Below are 20,603 nucleotides of genomic sequence, written 5' to 3'. Positions count from 1 at the left end.
AGACAGGTCCAGAAAGAGCCTAGTAAAGATTTCTGGGCCTTGAGGCTGTAGAAAGGGGATGTTGAATCCATGGGGAGAGGGAGGGAAGGTCAGTGGGCATCGCGAGGGCCATGTCTAAGGTCAGATGACAAAAGTCATGCTCCCTCACCCCACCTTCCCATACCTTCAGAAAACTGTGGAAAGAACTGAGGGTAAATTTTTATCTGTTATATAGGATCAAGCAAATAAGGATAAAGGTCAGGGTTAGAAATTAAGTTGGACTTATAAAAAACAGAAGCAGTTCTATTTCTTGGAGTCACGAGTTTTGGGGCTAAGAATCATACCTGACATATAGAGGTAAAATTACGTCTAGTCCTCACAGAGAGGTTGATCCATATCATTGAAATAAACTGCTCAGGGTCTCACATCTTGGATGTCTTTGAATCAGCCTTCCAACCTGACTACTGATTCACAGATCAATGCAGTTTCTGATTTTCATTAGTAGATAGCCCTGTGGTGTCATGTGAACTGATTGCTTACATTATGGTACTTTTCCATATATTTTCCTCACCTGTGTACTGTATAACTCTCCAGCTTCCTTCTTTGTACCATTTTGCAAAGTGAATCAAGATAAATGCTTTCTGCAATTCCCCTACCCATTTTAAGAGTAATCACAGTTGTCAAGAGAGAAGCTTTAAGACTTCCATTTTTAACAATATAAATCAATTTCATACCTACAGGCAAAGTAGCCTAGAACGGCAATTCCTCATTTAAAGTACATTTCGTTTGCCATTATTTACTTCTTTCACTGGAGAGCACTTTTGCATAAAACTGCAATATATTTTGTCCTAGTTGAATCAGAGTTACTTCAAAGGAGTAGTATCTAATTTTGTGTCCCTGGCTATAGGAGGGAAGGGAGCACCTGTTTCTGCTGGCTGGTGGTGATGGTGATGGTGGTGATGGTGGTGATGGTGGTGGTGCTGGTGGTGTGATGTGTGATTGTTTTTCGTATCTAGTGGCCTCCTTCGGCACTTCAGTGACTGTTCCAATTTCTTTCTTCTGGACTACTGTTGACTACTATGGACTAATTATGCAGATTCTTCTTGGTCTTCCCTCCTAGAGTCAAACACATGAATCCCCAAACTGAATATCACAATTACTTTTAGAATATCTTATCTGTGATTCACAATCACATTGTCATTTTTGTACAGGAGTCTTTCTTGTCATTTCTTAATAGGCTCTAACACTTAAGAAATGTGTGAGACCTGTACTACAATGAGTTTATCTTTGCCTAATTCATTGTTGTATGCGTGCATATTTTTCTTTTCTTTTTTCCAGCTTTACTGAGGTATTATTGACAAATAGGAATTGTATATATTTAAGGTATGCAACTTGATGTTTTAAATACATTGTGAAATGATCACCACAATCAATCTAATTAACAAATTCATCACTTCACATGTTACCATTTCCTTCCTTCCTTCCTTCCTTCCTTTCTTCCTTCTTTCCTTCTTGCTTTCTTGCTTTTTTTGTGGTAAGAACACATAAGATCTACTCTTTTAGCAAATATCAAGTATATAATACAGTATTGTTAACTACAGTTACCACACAGTACATTAGATATCCAGAACTTATTCATCTTGCATAACTGAAACTTTGTGCCCTTTGACCAATATCTCCCCATTTTCCCCTCCCACCCAGCCCCAGGCAACCACCATTCTACTCTCTGCTTCTATGAGTTTGACTACTTTAGATACCTCATATCGGCGAATCATGCAGTATTTGTCTTTCTGAGTCTGGCTTATTTCACTTAGTGTAATGTCTTCCAGGCTCATTCACGTTGTCACTAATTTTTTCAAATGTGTCCTTGTAGGGGATATGTTTTTATGGCTGTACATAGCCAGCTGGCAAACATATGTATGACACAATTTTTAATAATCGAAGATAATTTGGGATAATATGGAAAAAGACATGGGCTGTATTGATAAATAACTTTTTACTCTGATACATGAGGTAAGAAAATGGGGCAGAGTATTACCATGGCTTATAAATAGCCAGATGGTGGGATTCTTCTATATTGTAAGAGCTACATTTCAAATCTTTACCCCTAATTATTTGGTAATTGAATAACATATTGATCCTTCAGTTTCTCCTTTCCTTGTTTTACAAATGGAAAACGTTGTTAGAATAAGGCAGAAATATGTGGTTTATGGGTTTAGAGGCAGTGGAGGAAAGACGGGTCAGTGCATCTGTCTAATTAGGGAAGCCTTCAAGAAGAAGAGCACCAAGACAAGCCCATAATGATTTGGTTGTTAAGACATCACTTTTTTTTTTTTTTACAGCGTTTACAATGTGAAACTTTCAATGCTTAGTTGATTGTACCTTGCATGTACTGTGGAAAGTAAACAAGTTTATTCTAGTTTAAGTACAGAATTGGGAAGAAGAAACGACTTCATTATTTTCATTGTTTTTTTTTCCGTCTAGTGCTTCTTTTCAAATATATTATTTTTCCAAGTCTAATTTAAAAGATAGTATAAGCTAAAAGTAGAAAATGTGGAAAATACAAAAAGTACAATTGGAAAATGAAAAATCTACTTATATTCCCTCCATCCAAAGAAGTCCACTGTTAACATTTTGTTATAAATTTCAGGTAACTATCGACAAATAATGCTACTTAACAAAACAACCTCAAAAGCTCAGTGGTTTACAACAACAAATATTTATTTTTCCACTCATGGGTCTGTGGGTTGTTTGGGTTGATTTTGGCTGAGCTCAGGTTTGGCTCTAAGCAACAGGTCTGGGGTAAGTCCATGTCATGTGACTTATTTTGGGCCCCAGCTTAAGAAACAGTACTACAGTTTTCCAGTGAAATGGTATGAAGTGGGTATAAGCTGGGCTGGGAAAGAGTGGGTGGGGCTATAGATGAAACAGCATTGGCCATAAGTTGCTAATTACTGAAATTGTGGGTTTGCTATACTATTCTCTCCACTCATTCATATGTTTAAAATTTTACATAATAAAGAGTTAAATTTGTATCCAAATACTGCTTTTACTATTAGAAAATTCTTTTGATAACAATCTTTAATATTTGTATATATTATTATTATTATTTTATTTGTTAGCAAATACTGTGGATTCAGTGTCTAACCTGTGATCGTGTAATGGTCATGAGCTCATCTTAAGATCCTTCCAAAGGTCCATCCATTTTTATTGAAGCTCCTGACTTGTTATATTTGTTTGATTCACTGTGTGTTCAATAATAGATGCAGACAAAATTGGAAAATGTTTTAATAATGGGTATACCAGGATCACCACTCCCTCCTCTGCCACTGCCCCCCCACCCGCCCTAGCCAGAAATAATCACATCCAAAGTAAGTCTACAGTTTGTTTGTTCATAGACCATCTGTCATGCTATGTATTTACTGCAGATTCCCAGGGTTTATCAGCACTATAAACAGCCATTCCACCCTTCTGTTAAACCCCAAGAGGACTCCAAGGGCCTGAGGAGAAGGGCCATCTACCCCGACTCCAGCCAGCTCTGTCCACCACTGCATTTAAGAAAGTAAGTCCTCAATGAGGGGCTAGCTCATCAGTCTCGTCTAGACTGAGGTCTAGGAAGCTCACAGCCCTTAGGACAAAATCTTTTTCCCACATGGGGAATCTTACAGGACATCCTCTTTGTCATCAAACATTATTGCAAAATCCCTACAGACATAGGGAATTTCCACTGATGGGAGACTCAGCCATAAGATCAAGAGTGATCTACCTCCACAGCCCTACCAGGATTTTCACCCATAAGAATAATCTATCTGTGGAATGAGGACAGCATTCCTAGAAAGTGACTGCTAGCTGAATAGTCCAAGTTCTTTGATTTTTAAGTACCTGTAACACCACTAATTCTTCTACTAGACACAGGTGAATTAATAGTCTTAACCAGTAGTTGAAATTACTTTCTTTGTAGTGCTAGTAATTTAACTATTTGGTTTGGTTATCTACTATTAACTATTTGGTTTGGTTTGGTTATCATTTGTTGCACAACAAATGATCCCAAAGACATTGAAAGATAAACTACCACAGGTTCTGTGGATCAGGAATTTAGACAGGACATAGCATATACTGCTCATCTCTCTTCCATGACTGAGGCCTCTTGTTCTGAAGATTCTAAAGGCTGGGAATGCCTTGAAAGGCTGAGGGCTGAAATCATCTGGAGGCTTCTTTATTCACATGTGAGGCACCTGGGCTGAGATGACTCCAAGGCTGGGCTCAGCTGGGCCATCAACCAGTGCCAACACTTGGCCTCTCCCAAGCTTGGCTTTTCACAGCATGGCAGCTGGGTTTCTAGAGTGAGGACCCAGTAAAGAAACTTCTGTAGAGTGAGTGGTCCAAGAAAACTGGGGGAAATCTGCATAGCCTTTCAGGACCCAACTCCAGAAATCACATGGCATCATTTCTGTCATACTCTATCAGCTGAAACAGTCATAAGCCCACTGGATTCATTCGGGAGACAGAGCGGCCGCCTCTTGACAGGAGGTGTTTCCAAGCATTTTGGGGCCTGTTTTAAAACCACCACATAGCTTCAGATTCCAGTGGGAGCTGCTGCGCCTTCAGAGTTCCCCAGGTGAGCTACTTCGCTATCAGCATGATAACTGAATGAGTGCAGGGTAAACTACTCTCTGGCATTGCAGTCTGGACAAAGTGCTTTAATATTCTTGCTTTTCCAAAATTCTTTCCCAGCATTCTTATCTCTAAAACAAAATGTGTAGTTTGACCACCTCATTTGTGTTTTTAGAGCTTTTTAAGGGCTCGATTCTCTTCTGTATTTTCTGTGGAGCATTCCAAATATATCATTTGTTTTGGTATTAGGGAAGGAAATGTTTCCTCTGGCTGTCTAGCCTCCGTTTTTTGTAGTCAGTGGATAAACCAGTTGGGGTTATAGTCTGTGCAGGGCAGAACAGAGTGTTTTTGACACCCCTCCAGCTGTGGTAGCTGCAGGAGGCCCCTTCCACAGTGTCCTCACCGGGTGGAAGTAGCCAGTGAACTAGGCAGGCTCCTACCCTTGTCTCCCCAATACCAGATACCAACCCTTTTACATAATATTGGCTACTTCTGTTTCATCCCTGGCAACCTTCCCGTGGCTGTCCTTTGCTCACTCTTCTATTAATTAATCTCTGCATTTCTTTAAACAAAGGCTCTTTTTATGTTTACATAGCAACCCTATGTTTTCTCGTTTTAAAATGGAACATTTAAAAACAGTTTTGTTTTTACTTTTTTCTTTCATTTATATTTTTCTGTATCTCTAATTTCCACAATAAACATGTATACTTTAAAAATAAACGCACACTCATTAGGATGGCCACTATGTAAAAAAAAAAACCAGACAGGAACCAGTAAAGATTGGTAAACTGGAGAAATTGAAATCCTTTTGCAGTTGCAATGGAGGAAAGTTTGGTATAATAGTTCCTCAAAAAATTAAAAATAGAATTACCACGTAATCCAGCAATTCCACCTTTGGGTATATATACAAAAGAACTGAAAGCAGGGACTCAAAGAGGTATTTGTACACCCATGTTCATAGCATTCTTTACATTAGCCAAAAGGTGGGAGCCACGCAAGTGTCCATTGATGGATAAATGGGTACAGAGTTTCAGTTTCACAAGATGAAAAGTGTTCTGGAGATTGGTTCCACAAAAACGTGAATGTACTTAACACTACTTGAACTGTACAACTGAAAATGGTTAAGATGGTAACTTTTATGTTACTCCTTTCTCTTTGCATTTACTGTGTCAATCAGATTTGGTGTCAGTTCTGCTAGCATTGTAAAAGGAGTTGGAAAACTTAAAAAAGAATTTTTTTTTAGAGCACTTCCACATGCCTCACAGATTGTATGTAGCTTTAAGGAATCATTCAGATTATTCTCTGGACTCCCTTCCTCCCAGCTATCACTGCTAAAATTTTCCACCTCTCCAGGGCTGAGACAGACCAGGTTTTCAGTGGTGCCACATCTTAGGAGAGCAAAAGGGCAGATCCTTCGGAGTAAGGGAAGGGTGAAGGTCAGCCCTGTGCTCAGACGACTCTTCCTTCCCTTAACCTCTCACCCATCCCTTCCTCCTCCCTGCAAAAGATCCAAACAAAATTCCAGCTCTTATCCATCTCTTTCTCTTCCTCCAGAGACCTCCACCCTGCCTTTGAAGGCTTTTGGAGCATGTTTGTTTATTGGCTTTGTGTACCTATGTGTTCCTAAACTCTCACCATTATCAACTCCAATCTCACTTCTGTGCCCTCAGGGTCCTATGGAGTGAGCATCTGCCCAGCCTGCCAGCTACCCCATAGTCCCTTACCCTAGCTTATGCCAATAAAGACCTCAGCATTTTTTTGGTTTCTCAGATACTCCAATTTCCTCTCTTTACCTCAGAACCTGCTAGACTCACTACTCCCATACCCTCTGCCACCAGCACCAGTACCCCCAACACACACACACACACACACACACAAGCCTTTTTCCCTTGAACTGAGTAACTCCTATCCACTTTTCAGATCCTAGATCTCAGTTGCTATTTATTTATTTATTTTTTGGCTGTGCCACGCAGCATGCAGGATCTTAGTTCCCCGACCAGGGATCGAACCTGTGTTCTCTGCAGTGGAAGTGCAGAGTCTTAATGACTGGACCGCCAGGGAAGTCCCTCTAAGTTCCTATTTTAAGGGAACACTTCCCAACCCAGAATATGCCAGACTCCTTGATGTATGCCTAGAACTCAGTGTGCCTATTTTTAGAGACTTACAGTGTTTTTAGTTAAATATTTATATGGTCATTTGATTCATATTTGCCTTCTCCACTAGACTGTAAGCACGGGAAGGCCATGACTGTGTGTGTCTTGCTTCAAATTTTATCCCGGGTACTTAGCACAGTGTAAGCATTCAAAAAATATTTGTTGAATCAATATAGAACTGTAACGATAAGTTGTGAGCCTATCTATATTACACTGGGTCAGGTATTGAAGGGTAAAGGGTTTAATACATAACACCTTATTTTTCACCTGCCCGAGTTTGGAACAAACTTGGAGATAGATGTAGGAGTCAGGCAGATAAAGATAAAAAAAAAAAATTTTTTTTGTATCAAAGAGAAATGGCATAATAAATACCATTTCCAGTTAAAAGGAATGGGAACTTCTTGGAGAAATGGCTGCTTCCAGGTCTGGAGAAGGAAATATATTATATGAGCTTAAAATATCTTGTAGCAGAAATAAAGACACTATTTAAAAACTAATGGGGATATATGGAAACAACACAAGAGCTGGTTTCAAAAAGACAAATGACAGAAATGGATCATAATTTGATAAATAAACAAGGAATCCCTGAGTCCATAATGATACTCAAAAAAGCAGGCAGTGAGGGGAAGGCAGGAAAGCTCTTTTTTATAAAAGAACTCCAGTTAAAAATGTAGAAGGAATGATAGAATTAGAAAATCACTATTTGCAAACACCACTATTGCAAATCACTATTTGCAATCAGTAATAACTGATTATCCATGGATGCTAAAACCATAGGTATAAGTTTGTTGGGGAACAGGATATTCGTATGGGCTCACAGTATCACCCAGCAGGTTACTTATTAAGTATAAAGGGAAAAGATACCTTTAAAATGAAGAGAATTGGTGGGCACCACTTTAACCAAAGTGATTAAATCCAGCATCAGAGATACTGGAACAAACTGACATTGTGTTCTTCCTGATGTGATGCAATTGGAAGCATACGACATCACAAACCTGGTATTCGTGCTAAATATTTAACATGAGTTAATCATAAGGAAGCATCATTATGGTGTATTTTATGACACAGATAGTCTGGCCTTTTCAAACTTGTCAGTGTCTTCTGAAAAGGAGGGAGATTATTCTATAGATTATGGATAGTAAAGAAACAAGACCATTAAATGCAGTGTATGGTCTTTAAAACAGGTATAAAGGAAGTTTTGAGGTAAACTAGGGTAATATAAATATGGAATGTATAGTAGATAATAATGTATCAATGTTAAACTTCCTGAGGGTAAAAATTGTATCATGATTAAGTAGAAAAACGCCTTTGTTCTTAAGAGATACCTATTGAACTATATAGGTTCAGCCAAAAAAAAAAAAGGAAAAAAAAAAGAGAGAGAAAGATGACAAATGGAACACAATGTTAACAACTGATGAATGTACTGAATGTATGTGGCGAGTATATATGCTTTGAACTTTTTCCAAATAAAAGTTGGGGAGGTAAGGTTTTAGGAATAGATGGCTTTAAGTCTGTTGACTAAGTGGACTTCCTCATATCTGAACTAGCTAGATTTACCTTGTCATAGTCAGTCACTCCTGGACAGCCATAGTCTTCTCCCACCTCCTGTTCCCTCTGCCCCTTGCCATACAATTTATGGCTCAGAGTAGCAGAACAGAATCAGTAAACTTTAAAGGCAGGCAGATCCCACAGAAAATCCAGTAGAGCCTGAGCCATGGTTGCCCAGTTTCACCTCCTAAACTCACTGTTCAGAGAAGTTACCAGACCAGAAATATTCCTGTAGGGCAGTGGTTCTCAAGGTACATTGTACATCAGAATTGGGGATCCTACTTCCAGGCCATACCTCAGTATAATTAAATTACAATCCGTGGAGGTGGAACCCGGGCAGCAGGAGTTTTCGAAGCTCCCCAAGTGATTCCAGTGTGCAGACAAGTTTGAGAGCCATGGCTCTCAGGAACTTTCTCCTTGGAGAAATACGGTTAAGTAAGGAATAAGTCTTCACTCTCAATATCAGTCAGGGAAGGCCCCCAGGTTGTGATGGGATGCAAACTCAGAAGGAAAAATAGCTCCTAAGGGCTTTAGAAAATAAAGATAGAAAGCCCTTCCCCACAGCCATCCAGCTCCTACCCAGCCGTATTGTCTGTCCTTGCCACAGTATTGCAAAACCTTCTTCTTAGTTCTAGCAGCTGTTTTGTAGACCTCAAAGGATTTTCTACATAGGCTATCATGCTGCCTGCAAATAAAGACCGTTTTACTTGTTCTTTCCGATTTGGATTCTTTTTCTTGCCTCATTGTACTAGCTAGCCAGTACAATGTTGAATAGAAATGATGAGAGCAGATATCCTTGTCTCGTTGCTGATCTTAGGGAGAAAGTATTCAGTCTTTCATCAGATACGACGTTACCTGAGGATTTTCATAGATTCTTATTAGGTTGAGGAAGCTCCCTTGTATTCTCTAGTTTGTTGAGAGATTTTTTTTAAAAATCAGGAATTGGATATTGTCAAATGCTTTTTCTATTTTTTTCTCTTCCCTTATCTTAAAAAAACTTTTAAAATAGAAATTTCAAACATAACAAGAGTAGACAGAATAGGAATAAAGAACCCTCATGTACCCATCATCCAGCTTGTTAAAAATGGAAATTTTCGGGCTCCAACAAAGTTCTACAGAATTAGAAAATCTTGGGGGTGAGGCACAGTAATCTGCATTTTAGGAAGTCCTCCAGGTGATTCTGATGCATGTTACAGTTCTAAAACCACAGCCCTTAAAGGCTGAGTCTTTTAAAAGATAACTACAATACAATTTTAAACTATAATTCTTGATTATCTTCAAATATCTGTTCAGTATTCCATCTTCCAATTGTCTCCCAATTGCTTTTTAAAATTTTTAGTTTTTATAATTTTTACAGTAGGTTGAATTATGATCTAAATAATTCCACATGCTGTGAATGGTTGATTTGTCTCAAACCTCTATGGGCTCTCCCTCCACCCTCCACACCCCCCTTCCTTGTAATTGCAAATACCCGGTCACTTATAGACTTCCCCACATTCCAGACGTTGCCAATTGCAATTCCCCATATTTTTCCATCCTCTGCATTTCCTGTAAATCGGTAGTTGCATCATAAAAATGAGGTATGGTCAGGTTAATTTCAGTTTTGGGGGCAAGAATCCTTAGTAGATGAAGCTGTGATCCTTGTCTCTTTAAAAGCTCCTGGCTAAAACTTGATTCTAGCTATTTGCACTGCAGCTCTGTAGTTACTCTAGGTTCTGCCTCAAACCTCCTGTCTCATTGTACCTCCCTGTTCCCATCTCCTTGGGCTCTGTATTATTCCTGGCCTCGCTGGGAGGCCTGACTTGACTCTCCTCAAGGCCTTTATCTAACACTCCTTTAGGATGTTACTTCTGGAACTTCATCATCATGCAAAGAGGAACAGGTAAGAGGCACTTTCTCCTAGAATGCTGCCCAGGTCCTCAGGACACTCCTGGCAGGGCCTGCAGAACCCCGCCTCCAGCCCTCAGCTTGTCTGAGGGAGAGGATCAGATAATAATGGCATATCTGTGGTCACCCCTCTGGTGCCCCTATGCCCCGAGGGAGCTACTTTCAGGAGACCTGGAGTCAGGCCTGGCATCTGTGTTTTAAGTAAGAGTCTCCAGGGTTCTGGCATGTAGACAGGCTGGAGGTCACTTCATAGTGAGCTCTGAGGAGCTACTCTCCCTCCTAATCCCTCACTGGAGCTGGGATCAAAGCACTGCCCTGTCGTTAATTCCAGGAGCAAGCCAATCATTGACTTTTTTTTTTTAAATTAATTTATTTTTTGGCTGTGTTGGGTCTTCGTTGCTGCGTGCAGGCTTTCTCTAGTTGTGGTGAGCGGGGGCTACTCTTCATTGCGGTGCGCGGGCTTCTCATTGTGGTGGCTTCTCTTGTTGCAGAGCATGGGCTCTAGGCACGCAGGCTTCAGTAGTGTGGCACACGGGCTCAGTAGTTGTGGCTCGTGGGCTCTACAGCACAGGCTCAGTAGTTGTGGCGCACGGGCTTAGTTGCTCCGCGGCATGTGGGGTCTTCCGGACCAGGGCTCGAACCCGTGTCCCCTGCATTGGCAGGCGGATTCTCAACCACTGCTCCACCAGGGAAGTCCCCAATCATTGACTTTTCACACAGCTGGATAAGGAAATGTAGTCAAGCGGGTTTGAATGTCTAGAAAGTCTCTCTTTAATTAAAAAAAAATTTTTTTTATTTTGCCATATTACATACAGTAAGATGTATTTTTTCAATGCTTTTCTTTTTAAAAAAAATTTATTTATTCTATTTATTTATTTTTGGCAGCACTGGGTCTTCATTGCTGTGCACGGGCTTTCTCTAGTTGAGGAGAGCGGGGGCTACTCTTCATTGCAGTGAGCGGGCTTCTCATTGCGGTGGCTTCTCTTGTTGTGGAGCACGGGCTCTAGAGAGCAGGCTCAGTAGTTGTGGCACACAGGCTCAGTAGTTATGGCTCGCGGGCTCTAGAGCTCAGCTCAGTACTTGTGGCGCACAGGCTTAGTTGCTCTGTGGCATGTGGGATCTTCCCGGACCAGGGATCAAACCTGTGTCCTCTGCATTGGCAGGCGGATTCTTAACCACTGCGCCACCAGGGAAGCCCCTCTCTTTCATTTTAAATGAAAAGGGAAACCCCCCAAAAATCCACAGATGGTATATCCAGTCAAGCTTGAAACCAAATGCTGTGTTTTGTCCACTAAATAAAATCCTTTCGTCACTTCCCCCCTCCATGTTTTATAGTTGGCTTTTGGGTTACAACGTAGATGGACTAAATTCCTGGTAATTTGTGAGTTGGCTCTTGTTCCCTCTTTAGTCTGGGGTAAACTCTTTCTTGTTTCTTTTTTTCTTACATAGTAGAAGATCCATACCAGTTATCTTTAGGCAGGTAGAGACTGGAGGTCTGCTCAGGTCTTGGTCATGTTTTGTTTTTTGATTGGGGTGCTGGTTACAAGGATGTGTTCAGTTAGTGAAAATTTCTCAAACCCTATACAGATAATGAGTGCTTTTCTCCATATGTTATAACCCAATAAAAAGTTGAAAGAAAAGAAAAAGATCTGTGTCAGAAATAAACAAAGAAAAATATAAAGTAATCATCAGTAAGGACAAAATGCTTAAAATAACTTTGTTTTTTATATCCAAGCCAGTTTCAGTTACTTGCCTCTGAAAGAAAATAAGAGTGGCAGTGTCGTAGGCGAACACAATAACCACTGTTGCCTTTGTTAGCCCTTCAAGATAGCCCAACACATAACAGACACCCTGCCCCAGCTCACAGACCTTCCTTGTTCCCCAGCTGCTTTCACCTCCCAATCTCATTTTCATCCTGCTCTGGCTTGGTGCTGCCACCTGCTGTCCCACTTCTGACTCTCTGGGCTCTTGTGTTTGTTTGTGGTCCATGGGCCTTGGCGCCCAGGGTCCTCTGCTCCTGCTGCCAGGAGTAGGAGATTCCCTGTTAAGTATCTTACCTCTGCCCTGGGCACCTTACTACTTACAACCGTCTGGCTGTGAGACCGGGCAGCAGCGTTTTCTAAAAGTTCTGCACATTCTTCTCTTCCTCCACTTTTTTTTTTTTTTTTTGTAAATTGAATTCTTTGGGGGCTATCCTAAGTATATTTGCTATTTCAGGGACCATTTGTGATGCATCTTTTAAAAGTGCAGTAATTTTATCCTACCTTTAGATTTTTCTTAAAACTGAGCTTAGGGGCTATGGGTCAGACAACTGATGTACTGATACTAGAATTTATCATTTTACTATTGGTTCGCTACCCAAAAGTTCAATAACATGTAATGATTTGTAATTCTGCTGAGGTGAAAACTTGAAGCTTGAGCCTTTGACAGTGAAATAGAGGAGAAAGTCTTTGATGAATGCCCAGAGTTGAAGCCTCTAGGGAGGGAACCAAGAGAGTGGGGTAATCCCCTAACTAAGTTATCCCTGGCCCAGGACAGGCTGAGGAATCACAGAAGATGAAGTGCCCGGAGTGGGCAGACAAGCCTAGACTCAGAGGTGAAGCAGCAGGTTTTTTTTTTTTTTAAGAGCTAGAACAAACAGTTAATTCTCACTGCTATCTTATTCTATTTAACTTTACACACACTTCTTTGTATGGAAACAAGAACTACACATCTAAGAAATATTCTAAACCCCGCCACAAAGTGGATATTGTGAAAGTTTACCAAAAGGATAACGTTAATTTTAAGGTGACTTTAAAGATGTTTGGTGACAACAGGAGGATAGTTCAAAAATAATTTAATTTGTTGTACAACAAATGGCTGCTCTGTTAAAGTGTTTGGTCTTTATGAAGATAAATGAGACATATAATTTTTTAGACTGTCATGGGGCAAGGCAAATTTAAATTTACCTTATAAGAACCAACAGAAGTTTTCTATTGAAGCAGCAGGTTTGAGGGCCAGAGAAACTTGTCAGTCAGGGTAGTAAGCTAAAGGGCTGAAATGGGACAGTGAAGGCCTCTGTTCTTCTCTCTGTATTCTTCCTTCCTCAAAGTCCTCATTTATCTGTAGGTCTTCAACTTCCCCAACTCTACCCTGCCCTCTTCATCTAATATTTTCAACCATGGGTCACCTCTATTTGGATGTTTCACTGTCAGTCAAAGGCTGCATATCCAAATTCCAACTTCTTTTGGCTCTTAGCATTTATGAGGAATAGGTCCATTGACTTGGGTAATTCTGAAATACAACTATAGCATAATATTGTCCCCATAAGATACATAAACACAAACAGTAGAGAATATCAAAGTCACATTGGACATGAGATCCTAGGGGTTGGCTAGGCTCATGTACAAGCTGGATGACATTCTCTTGCATACCAGCCTCCAAGGTGGGAGTTTTAAAGTTTTGCCTCATCAAAATTAGAAATATGTACATGGATCTTTGGAGTTGCTGGTAAGGAGTCAAAACCATAAATCACCCGTGGAATCTAGGTACCTAGGATTTTAAACAAGCTACCTTGGTGATTGTTGTCTCTAGGATCTTCCTCCTCGAATCTTATGTTCCTTGGCCAGACAAACGTTTGTTTAAAAAAAATTTTTTTTTCTATCATATCACTTTCTTAGATGTAGAGAATTATACTTAGCCATAGCAACACAGAGGCATGGCTATGATATGCCAGAAACTGAACTTGTGTCCAAATATGAGAAACCATTCAGTTAGGTCCTTGCTAAAGATTTTCTTATGCTAACTTCAAACTATAATGGTGTGATTGTGAGGTGGCAGGAAGTCTGTGTGCATGTGTGTGTGTATGCACGTGTGTGTGTGTTTGCATGTGCATGATTATAACACAAGGCATGGGATATGGATTGTATTGGGTTGGCCAAAAAGTTCGTTCGGGTTTTTCTGTAACATGAAAAACCCGAACAAACTTTTTGGCCAACCTGATATCTTACCAGACTCAAAAGGGAGAAGCAAGAATGGATAATCCTTTAACAATAAGACCTACCAGAATAGTAGGTTCAGCAGCAAATTGTATACGTTAAATTGAAAATATAAAAGTTAGCTATTATATTGTAGAGTACATACCTATAAGAAATACACTTATAGATAAAATGAATCGATCTTTAGGAGATGAATAACTTTTTGTTTTTTTTGGTTGATCTGGGTCTTAGTTGCGGCAGGTGGGCTCCTTAGTTGTAGCATGAGGGCTCCCCAGTTGTGACATGTGAACTCTTAGTTGAGGCATGCATGTGGGAGCTAGTTCCCAGACCAGGGATTGAACCTGGGCCCCCTGCAGCGGGAGCATGGAGTCTTATCCACTGCACCACCACGGAAGTCCCGAGATAACTTTTTGAAGCTTAGTTTCACTTGCTCATTCATTTATTCATTCAACAAATATTTGTGGAATGTCACTATGTGCCAAGCACTGTACCAACCAAATTTATTTATTTTTCCTGCAAGTGGATTGCAACAGTATCCCTAACTGGTCTTCCTGCTTCCACTCCATACCTACACCCATTCCAGTCCATTATCCACACAATGGCAAGAGTGCTGCTTAAAAAACCCTATTTAAGATCTTGACACACTCAAAACTTTTTAATACATTTGCAACAAATTCAGAGTAAAATCCAAATCCTGTGGCTCATAATGTGGCCTCAGAAGCCCCTTTCCACTCTGTATTCAACCCCATCTCCTCCTCTCTCCCTTTCACGCACCCCATTCCAGTAACACTGGCCCCCTTCCCGTGTTCCCTGGACGTGATGACAAGTATGTGTCCACCTCAGGCTTTCACATGGGCTGTTGCTCCACTGGCTTGGAAGGTCCTCCCTTAGACAGCTACCCCTCTATTCCACTCAGATTGTCTACCCAATGTCACTTCATCAGAGAGAACTTTCCTGACCACCTGAGCCAAAATAGCATCCACTCCCTCCACCCTCCTCTCTTTCTTCTTCTACTTTTCTTCCCAGCACCCGATTACCACCTGATATATTATATATATTTTTACGTATTATAGTTAGCTAGTCATCCCTTTCCCCACTAGGATGTCAGGTTCTGGAAATGAGAACTTTGTTTTATTTACTTCAGTATTTCAGTGATTGGAACAGTGCCTGGCACAGAGTCGGTACTCATACATACTTGTTGAATAAATGAATGAATGAATACAAATTCTCTATTTCTTTGGGACATTTATTTTTTAAATACTGAAATAAAAATATTATTCAACAGTTTCAATGAAATAGTATGGTTTTATGTTTTCCATATATTTTTATCCTTTCTTCTTCACCCATACCCCAAAGAATATGATGTTCCTATTAGTGAATAGGGTTAATACAAGCTCTGGGGGAACATTTCCTAATAGAACAGTGACAGTACAGACCAATAGCCATGGAAATCAAGTCACAGATATTACAACTTCTAAGAACCTTGGCAAATAGACAGTCTTGATGGCTTAAATGCCAACAAACACAACTGAATGTAGTTGTAGTACAATCTGAAAGGCTCAAGTTGAATGTAGGAACTGAGTGACTTGGGTTTCAGCAGAGGAGTTCTTTCAAAATGACCCATCCAGCCGGCTGGGAGACCTTTTAGGCAGCAGCAGAACTGCATGTGGCAGTCAGGAATCCCCTGGGGAGTGAGGGCACCACTCCCAACTGTCCCTACTGGGCATGATTGAGAAACACAGCTTCCAACCCCACAATATACTTGAGGCCTATGCTGCTTTCTTGCACCATAGCTCGGAACTTCCTAATATCAGTGACAAGTCAGGTGGTGATGGTGAAACTGCCCATTCTCAATGTGCTAATACTCACTTTATAAAGATGTTCTGAGGCTGAGGCAAAGCTTCTACAGGATCTTGATGGCCTTACACTTATATATGCCAGGAAGAGTATGCAGAGCAATTTATTAAAATTGCTTCCACTGTGAATGTGGAAATAAATTTTAATTATTTAATTGACACATAACTGAGAGTTCAACTTTCTTGTGGGGTAGTAATCTGAGTAAATACGTATTTCATATGCAATCAATCCCAATGAATACAAACATAGTAACAAGCCAAACTATAATCAGAGGGTTGAAAAGAACTCAAGCGTTTTGTGAAACTCAAGTTTTTTACTCAGGTTTTTTTTAAAAAAATTAATTAATTAATTAATTAATTTATTTTTGGCTGTGTTGGGTCTTCGATTCTGTGCGAGGGCTTTCTCTAGTTGCGGCAAGTGGGGGCCACTCTTCATCGCGGTAAGCAGGCCTCTCATTATCGCGGCCTCTCTTGTTGCAGAGCACAGGCTCCAGACGCGCAGGCTCAGTAGTTGTGGCTCATGGGCCTAGTTGCTCCGCGGCATGTGGGATCTTCCCAGACCAGGGCTCAAACCCGTGTCCCCTGCATTAGCAGGCAGACTCTCAACCACTGCGCCACCAGGGAAGCCCTACTCAGGTTTTTATGAAACTCATTCCTAGGAATGACCATTTGGATAAACTTATGAAAGGTTTCTACCCTTCTCCCCCCCCGAAATTTGTCTTTGCATAAATATAAATGTGAAATTCTACTTTACGTTTGGAAATTATCCTTTTTGATTTGTGAAGGCATTAGTAAAAACCAACCAACCAAGCAATCAAACCAAAGCAAACCAAACTCCACAGGCTTTGGCAGCAGAAGGTATAGGTTCAGTTCCAAGTTCTGTCAATTACTGGCTGTGGGACACTTAACCTCTCTAGTTAAGCAAGTCACTTAGTCTCTGGAGTTTAGCTTCCTCAACAGTAGGATGGGATTATCCGTATTTGCATATCCATATGGTTCTGAGGATCAAATGAGATAATGTGACAAAGCTTTGCAAGCAGCTTTACAACTGTAAGGATTGTAATTTATTTCTTAGAAGTAGTGGGTAACTCTTTCCAAAAAGGAACTGAGTCAACTTACGATGTATTTATATAATACCACAGAATACATAGAAAATAAATGTAGAAAAATGAAATAATGCACCATTATATTCTTTATAGTTGTTAATCTATCAAACAAAAAAATAAACTAGCATTTTTTTGTGCTTATTCAACTGGGGTGCCTATGGATTTGGAAGGAAGATTGTGGTATGCTCAGGCATGGAAAGCCAGAGGATAAACTGTAGAATCTCCCTCCTGTTTCAATTTTACTTGAGTAAGTTAAAACATTTTTACATTAAAACAAAGTTATATATTAATTTTTTTTTATTGAGTGTTTACTATGTATCAGATACTGTTTTTGGAACTGGGGTACAGTGGGAAACAAGAGGTCCTTGATCTCATGGAGTTTATAGTCTAGACAGAGCAACGGTTCACAACTGGATCAGGGCCAATACTCTTTATTCTGCTGAAATGAAATTCACAGGTAACCAACCTACACATAATTAAAATTAACATTTTTTTATATAATGGTGAAATAAAAAGGAAGTAATTCATAATAAAGCAATATTCATTTCAAATTTAAATAAATACCTAAGCATGATTATATCAGAAAGATATAATGAGATAGGCGAGTACTTGCATCTACTTATAAAAATTAATTTGGGGGACTTCCCTGGTGGCACAGTGGTTAAGAATCCGCCTGCCAATGCAGGGGACACGGGTTCGAGCCCTGGTCCAGGAAGATCCCACATGGTGCGGAGCAACTAATCCCATGCGCTACAACTACTGAGCCTGTGCTCTAGAGCCCGCGTGCCGCAACTACTGAAGCCTGTGCGCCTGAAGCCCGTGCCTAGAGCCTGTGCTGCGCAACAAAAGCCACCGCAATGAGAAGCCTGAGCACCGCAACGAAGAGTAGCCCCCGCTCGCCACAACTAGAGAAAGCCCGCGCGCAGCAACGAAGACCCAACACAGCTAAAAATAAATAAATAAAATAAATAAATTTAAAAAATTAATTTGGATTAAAGAGAAGTAAAGATAAAGTCAACTGAATAGTCTTGTCATTCTTCCTTTATATTTGTCATTTTGAAATAAGGACTAAATAAGTATACAGCACCTTTATGCATAATTCCCATGAATTCAAGAGTTGCAGATACAGAATGACACAGATACATGTCTCAAATACCATTAGCTGCGTTGCCATTACTGATGCTCTTGTGACATGGCGAGCAACTTTTGGTACAATCCCAAATGGGACAGGGTATGATATTCCTGGAAACTTCAGTGCGTACTCTAGCCGGCCAAAACTACTTTTTATTTTACATGTAAAACAGAGTTAGGTTCTAGGCTCAGATAATAACAAACAGGTTATTCACTTACCTGAATGTCCAGTGGACAATAAAAAGGCATGTAGAGCATGGACTAATTGTAGGTTGTGTGGCCTGACTTAAGCACCAGAAGACATCTAGCTCCCCTGACCCCTGCCCACAAAATACCAGTACTGGCCTTCCTACCTTTTAGAAGATCAGAAAACAACCTCAATGCCCAAATGCCCCAAATGCTCCCAGAAGCTGGAACCCCTTCATTTGACAACCATTATTGTAGAAGTAGAAGAGAAGAAAATAAGTAATTCTAGTTACAGGTAAGTGCTCAGAAGGAAATAAAACAGTGCAAGAGTAGGGTGGGTGTGTCAGGCTTCTCTATACAGGAAGGTCAAGGAAGGCTTTTCTAAGGTTGGCAGTATTATGAACTGAGACCTGAATGGTGAAATGGAGACGGCCTTGCAAAGAGCTGAGGAAAGAACATTCCCAGCAGGGGAACCAAGCGGACTGTGAGGTTTGAATGGGAAGAGGACCACTGTGGCTGAAACATAGGTCAGAAAGGTAGAAAGCACTGGCATTTTAGGGCAGAGAGAAGGTGAGAAATTTCCCAGTTGATTTATGTGATGCTGAAAGACTGGTAGATGATCAGCTGTCTAATTTGAACTACATTTACAAAGACTGTCTTTGTGGCCTCTGATATGTAGATCATTGGGAGATATGCCTTTCCAGAAAAAGGAACTATCTTGTCTTTGGCTCATGACCAACTCTTGGGAGAATGTTCAGGAAGCAGGGCATGATGTCTTGTATCAGATCACAGTTCCACCACTGTGGCAGGTGCTGACAATTCCCAGATGGACAAGGCTCTGAAATTTCTCCTTCTGTCTCTTGTGCCCCATTGGTGTCCCTTGCCAAGGACAAGCAATATTTCTTCCACGGAGTTTAGAGGTCCAAAAAAAAGAAAAAGTTCTGATAAGGATTGGAAGTAAAAAAATATCTTTATTGCTTTTTTCTGATTACAAAAGTAATACATATGTATCATCTCCGGAATTTTTGGGGCTTTCTAAAATGCAGCTAAATACATATCTAGGGCAGCAAATGCAGGAAGAGTATTAACAAAGGGTGAGAATCTGATCCTTTCCTTATCTCTTACTTATGATATCTCATCCTGAATGGTCGCTGAGGTGACGAGATTTGAACTTTGAACTTGTAGGCATAGAGTGGTGACCTCATTTATCCCTTTGAACAATTGCAAATCAGACCATCAATTCCTAGGGGGAAAATTCTGAGCAGCAAAATGAACTCAGAGCCCTGTGGCATAGGACTGAAAATTTCAGTCAGATCCAAAAAACAAAGAACTCAAATTCCAGGGGAAGACTACTCTACCAAAAGAACAACACAGGAAGCTGAATGGGGCTCTTTTCCAGCTCTTTATTGTTCTTACACGCTGTCGACACTCCCTGTGGCCAAGGGCTCTTATCTAGTTTTTACAAGTCCCTCCACTTGAAGAGGCTGTCCCCTCGCTTCCTTTCACTACCCACTAATCCCAATCTTCGCCGCACCACCAGGTTCACGGTGCACTTGGAAGGGCGGACAGGGATTTGCCTCAGTCCAACCGGCTTTCGGTCACTGAGTTACACACGTTCATGGACCCTTCTGCGGAGACTGCTTGCGTGTGAGCGGTGTGGGCGAGGGTGGGCGGCGGACTCAACCCCTGGTGGTTGTGAGCCTACTGCCGCTCCGCAGCAGGAGGTCTCGGAGGAGACGCCCACCGCCCCCTCCGTGGGGCCCCGGCGGCCCCGCCCCGCAGTTCCCGTCACGTGCCGCCGCACCGCCCAATCAGCGCCTGCAGCGCGTGGGCTCGGGATTCAAACTGCGGCGCCTCGGACTCTCCGGGATCTGCGCTGGTGTGGCCGCGGCCGCCGCTGCGTGCGGGCCATGGAGCACCGCATCGTGGGGCCCGGGCCATACCGGGCCACCAAGCTGGTGAGTGTGCATGCGGGGATCCGGACGAAGCGAGGCCCCGGCCTGAGTGCCGACCGCGTATTCGTCAGTCCTCGCTTCTCCAGGGCAGGCCGGGCCCGGGTCTGGAGGCGGGACGTGTTTCGGGTCGGGCGGCGGTATTCTGGACGACGCTCAAAGAAAGGCTAACCGGGCCTGGGGCCCAGCCCGTCCAGGGTGGGCGCAGCTTCGA

At 41.3% G+C, this 20,603-nt stretch overlaps 1 protein-coding gene across 1 annotated transcript in view; it reads left to right on the top strand.

The window, feature by feature from the left end:
- The first annotated feature begins 20,312 nt into the window (after positions 1 to 20,312).
- DEPDC1B (DEP domain containing 1B) overlaps positions 20,313 to 20,603 on the top strand; it is a 117,736-nt gene continuing 117,445 nt past the window's right edge. Inside the window, exon 1 of the mRNA XM_061187820.1 lies at positions 20,313 to 20,395. Within this exon, the coding sequence (XP_061043803.1) occupies positions 20,348 to 20,395 (48 nt within the window). The 5' untranslated portion in view covers positions 20,313 to 20,347. The remainder of the gene's footprint in view (positions 20,396 to 20,603) is intronic.

The sequence above is a fragment of the Eubalaena glacialis genome, chromosome 4, assembly GCF_028564815.1.
Source record: "Eubalaena glacialis isolate mEubGla1 chromosome 4, mEubGla1.1.hap2.+ XY, whole genome shotgun sequence".
Lineage (NCBI taxonomy): Eukaryota > Metazoa > Chordata > Mammalia > Artiodactyla > Balaenidae > Eubalaena > Eubalaena glacialis.
This window is presented reverse-complemented; position numbering and strand designations above follow the sequence as displayed.